The sequence below is a fragment of the Triticum dicoccoides genome, chromosome 1B (assembly GCF_002162155.2).
Source record: "Triticum dicoccoides isolate Atlit2015 ecotype Zavitan chromosome 1B, WEW_v2.0, whole genome shotgun sequence".
In the NCBI taxonomy this organism is placed as follows: domain Eukaryota; kingdom Viridiplantae; phylum Streptophyta; class Magnoliopsida; order Poales; family Poaceae; genus Triticum; species Triticum dicoccoides.
The window spans coordinates 134,217,726-134,222,643 of NC_041381.1; the positions used below are offsets into that span (position 1 = coordinate 134,217,726).

Here is a 4,918-nt window from a genome sequence, read left to right on the forward strand (position 1 = left end):
CAAGCTTTATGAACTGCAGCTTCATCTTCAAGGGTCGAGCCTCCGAGGCCCATAATATTGCCAAATTTTCTCATTTTTTAGGGCGGGACATCATGTTTGGTTGGGTCAGCCCCATGACCTTTTTTATCCCCATGTTGTTAAACCCCGATCAATAACACTTGGCAAGTCCTAAAAAAAGCAATTTCTTCCGTTGGTTTTCTCTTTTTATATCTATATTTTTAAATTTTAGAAATGCACTTTGAAATAATCTTATGTATTAAAATAAATCGTTCATGTATTTAAAAAATGTTGATGCCATTTTAAAATAGTGATCACACATTTTGAAATATATGTTTATATAATTAATAAATGTGTTCACTTATTTTAAAAAATGGGCAATTTTAAGAAGTGTTCACGTAGTTTACAAAAAATGTTTTCTTCATTAAAATGTCCATGCAATTATAAAAAAACATGTATTTTAACCCAAAAAAGGGAAAAGGAAAGCGGAAAACCTGAGAGGAAAATAAAACCAAGAACAGATCAAAAGGTAAAAAAAATTAAAATAGTTTTTAGGACAAAAAGTAAGAAATGGAAGGAGGAGGAAAAAAGATGGTACAACATAGGAACCTGAACCTGAGCCAGTAACATCGGCATCAAACATAGGAGTACAACACAAGAAAAAAAAACAAATGATAACGCCCACAGGCATGTTTGCATATCGCCCACACGTCTTGATCTACGTCAATTCTGTTTTACTCGAATCCTAAAGAAATCTGTTAGAATCCGAGTGCCACGTGGGTATCATCGTGTTTGTGGGCGTTGGAGAGCTCGACCACATGCTCCGCAACACGCGGTTTGCCGGCTGCGCTGTGTGTGCTAATTAGGTTCTGCCCACACAAGCACCAACTAGTCCACGCGCGTGTGGGCGAACTGCTTTCTGTCCACACGACACCCATACATTGTTGGATGGCAATTGCAGTTGCGCATTTGTAACAACGATGTAAACAGAATTCGTTGCTAGACGGCAACTGCAGTTGCACGTACTTGACAACCAGATAAATACACATGAGAATTGTGATTAACCATACATGGGATTGGGAACTATGGTTGAACCACACATGGCAACTAGATAAACACACATGGCAAATATTGTTTGATCACATGTGGCAAGTAGTTAATCACACACGGTAATTATGGTTTGATTACACGTGGCAACTATCATAAATTAGACATGACAACTATAGTTAACCAAAATAGAAAAAGTTGACATGTTTTTACAACTATATTTACCATCTCGGATAACTACATCTGTCATCCTGGATGACAACTAAATCGTCATCCCACAGATACCTAACGTAGTTGCGCTAGGATGCGTGAACATATTTGTTTCGTGCCACACGTGTGAGGTGGGGATGAGTAGTACTTATTAAATGTGTGACACAAAATAGCTGCGCCCACACGTGTGGACAATTTTAATGTTCGTTCACACCCAACCCGTAAGGACTGCCTCCCGCTCACGCCATACATGATGTATGAACGGATGTCTAATTTACCACACATGTGAGCGTTATTCGGACCCAAAGAAAAAGGACACGAGAAATTCACGCAGCCGCATCGGCATCAACCTCCACCCCGCCGTCTCCGAATTCTCCAATTCCAGTGGAGGCGAACCAACCCTTGATCGGATCCCGACTCCGACTGCTGGCCGGAACAATGGTAACGCAGTCGGAGCCAGCACCAACCTGTCTTTCTCCACCGCCCTCAACCATGGATTTATTCTCCACCTCCTCCTGCGTCCGCCGGCGATTTTCTTGAACCCCTCGCCGGCTTGTCTGACGCTTCCAACGACGACATGGATAGTGCGGAAGATCGACCCTCCTTGGTTGCGGAGGAGAAGGACAAGCAGCCTGTTCCCTTTAGTGACGCTCCGTCTCCACCGTGCTCAACCGTCCGTGGCCATCCGCCGTCGTTATCCGACCGGAGGATAATCCGTCCGGAAAGTACCGCACTGGCGCACTCTGGTGGCTACCGCCAAGGACATTGGGGACCTGATCTCGCCGGAGGAGATAGCCGCGCTGGAGGACAAGGAGGGCGACGACGCAGGCACACGGTTCTATAAGGCAGCTGCTCGGGCCAACGTCGTTATGAGGAATTACATCCATGAACACGGCAGCCTTTACATGGATGAGAACGGCAAGTACATGATGGACAACTCCGACCAAGTTGAGGAAATACGGTAATATTTATTCGCCTCTCCCTGCCACTCGAGAAATTATTCATGCATACTTGTTTGTTTTTGGTCCATGTCAAACTTTATCCATCACTTATCTTCTGCTCAGTTTCCTCTTCGCTTTTATGATCATGATTTGTTAGAACTTCAATTAATGGGTTGATATATAGTAGTATCCGGGAATTTTCCTTTCGGCAAAATTGATTCTTTACAAGCATTGGATTTGACTTACTGTAGATCTGCAAGTTGTAGTCTTCCCCTATCGACGGCTTTGACCAAATGCACACACTCTTTTGTCTTGCGATTGGCTCAAACTCCTCAATATGCTGAAGCTAATTCCTCCTGCTCTCCTGTACCGCTAATGGCAGTTAGAAGCTACAGACCGTGAGCGATATTTGAAGCTTCCTCACTAGTCAGTTAGTGCGACCTGGTTGAATTGTCAAAATTGTTCAGCTTAATATGAACTTACAGCGTTCCACAATGGTTGAGTGTTTGTGCAAAGGCTAAATAATAAGGTTGTTCGCGAGCTGATTTTGCTTTTACTTTTCTATCTTTTTTGTTTGAACTTCATTCCCTTTTGTCACTGAAACTGTAAGCAAGGAAGTTAGGTCTTAATCCACTGGTGTATATTTTCACGTACTGTAAATCAGAAATTCCTTATTTGTCTTCTTAATGCTCTAATAATATGTTTCTATCATTGCAGTTGCAAGCATGTTACAGCAGAAGAAATGGAAGCAAAGATAATGAAGCAAGAGATGACTAAGGAGCAAACTTATTTATCAGAACTGGCTTTAGCGAGTTTCAACAAGAGGAGAAAGGTATAGCAGCCATTTTCCTATCTTCCATTTGTTATTTGGTTTCTGCTTATAAATTGTTTGCAAGTAGGTGTTCTGTTGCGTGCCGGTATGTAGTCTTAGAAGAATACCAGATTTTATTTCTTGACAGTGTAAATAGAAACCTAAGCTCGCATCCCTGAGGACTTGAACGTGGGTTTTGGATTTTGGGTTTGTACATCAACTCTCCCAACCAAGCGAGTCCTGAAAATATTAAATTAGGATCACTAGCTAGTACCATGAGCGGCACAAACTGCATGTTTCAAAATACTTTAAGTGTAATTTATGAGTGTTTCACTTAAACTTAGGGAACCTTTTGAAGATTACAAAAATTCCCTATTCCACTTCTAGCATTCTGTAGTGGCTACTGATAATAATTCTTGTTAATCCAGTTAGAAGAATTAGCAGCCAACTCCATTGCATAGTTTGTTACGAATTTCTAGCTGTACATAATAGGCATTTCGTTTTATTGTGTCCAGTTTTGGTTCTTCTAGTGGTGCTTCTTTGTACTGGATATTTTGTTCCCTTAGAGTTGCGTTTGATTATCTTATTAAGTTCCGCTTTCTGCTAGTTTGCAAGTGCAATCACCAATTACTTGCACCACATTACTGTGACAGTGCTTAATATATAGCTGCACATATATTTTCTAAATCTTCTTTTTATTTTCCTCTCCTCTTTCTGTGCCCAAATTGCAGGTGAAGTTTGAGTTGTGTGAGACATTGCTTTCTAGACTCTTTTACGAGAGCAGACGTATTTTTACGCACGTAAATTTCGTCGCCATGCGCAAGGATAAGAAAAAACTCTTTTTCGCCGAGATAGAGGACTGCGGACAGGGTCGTGAAGAGATCTTGAAAGTACGCTGTTGCGTTCCCCTGGATTCATTATGTGAAGGTAAGCCTGCCGAATCTTCAGAATATTGTTCCACATGAATGATTTATTGGTTATGTGTTTATTCCCTATTCACCAGTTTGTTGCTATATATTTTGGCACTGAACGGTGTCTTACTACTGTATTTGTTATGCAGGCGGTTATTATTACTACTGTGATGATCCTAGACGTGGCTGTAGGAAAGGGTTTGACTTCACACGATGCTACGGCTGCAGCGAGTTCCTGAAACATCCGGTTGATGGTTCGACCTACTCAGGAGGCCATGACCATCGGAGGAGGAATTATATAGTTTAAAACGTTGTTTCATTTATCAGCCGTGTAGCCTCTTGGAGGTCCATACCGGACCTTGTAGCAACGGGGAAAATATCGCCAGTCTGGTTTGCTGAGGTGTTCATTTTCAATTCGAATCGACACCGATACGAAAGATGGATTGTGCGTTATTGATTAAGGTTACACTTTAGCCGCGTCACATGATACGGTGATCTCCCTGGTGCAGGGAGACCGTCGTCATCTCCCCGGCGCGGTTGGATCCTTTTGGTCTAGTTTTCGACGGAGAAGGCGGTGGTCCGTGCACAAGAAGCTGGATGGAGTTCTTCGAACAGATCTAGGTGAAAACCTGCTCTTGGTTAGATGCCAAAGCCGTCGGTGGCGGCGCTCTACGTCGTCGTTCCCTTCTTGAAGGAATCACCGAGAAGTTCTAGACTACTATCTGCTACCTCCGGGGAAACCCTAGATCGATAGATCAGAAGATGGCGGCGCGATTGTGTCGTTTCCCCCTTGAGGGCGTCTTTCTTAGAGGTGTATGCAGGCACGAGGGATAATTGGACGACGTCTTTGGTGGAGCGGTGCTTCATCATACACATTGATGGTGACAGATCTCGATGGCATGGCGCCCTGGAGATTAGGCATCTGATGTGCGATGATGGACTCGCGTAAGAGGGTGGCGCTGTCTGGCGTCGTGGTGGCGTCGATGGAAGATAGACCGGGC

At 43.2% G+C, this 4,918-nt stretch overlaps 1 protein-coding gene across 1 annotated transcript; it reads left to right on the forward strand.

The window, feature by feature from the left end:
• Positions 1-2,055: 2,055 nt before the first annotated feature.
• LOC119350235 lies at positions 2,056-4,671 on the forward strand. Its single transcript, XM_037618164.1, has 4 exons — positions 2,056-2,215; positions 2,913-3,027; positions 3,738-3,896; positions 4,561-4,671. Exons 1-4 carry the CDS (start codon positions 2,124-2,126, stop codon positions 4,669-4,671), a joined length of 477 nt encoding a protein of 158 aa, XP_037474061.1. The 5' UTR covers positions 2,056-2,123.
• The last annotated feature ends 247 nt before the right edge of the window (positions 4,672-4,918 follow it).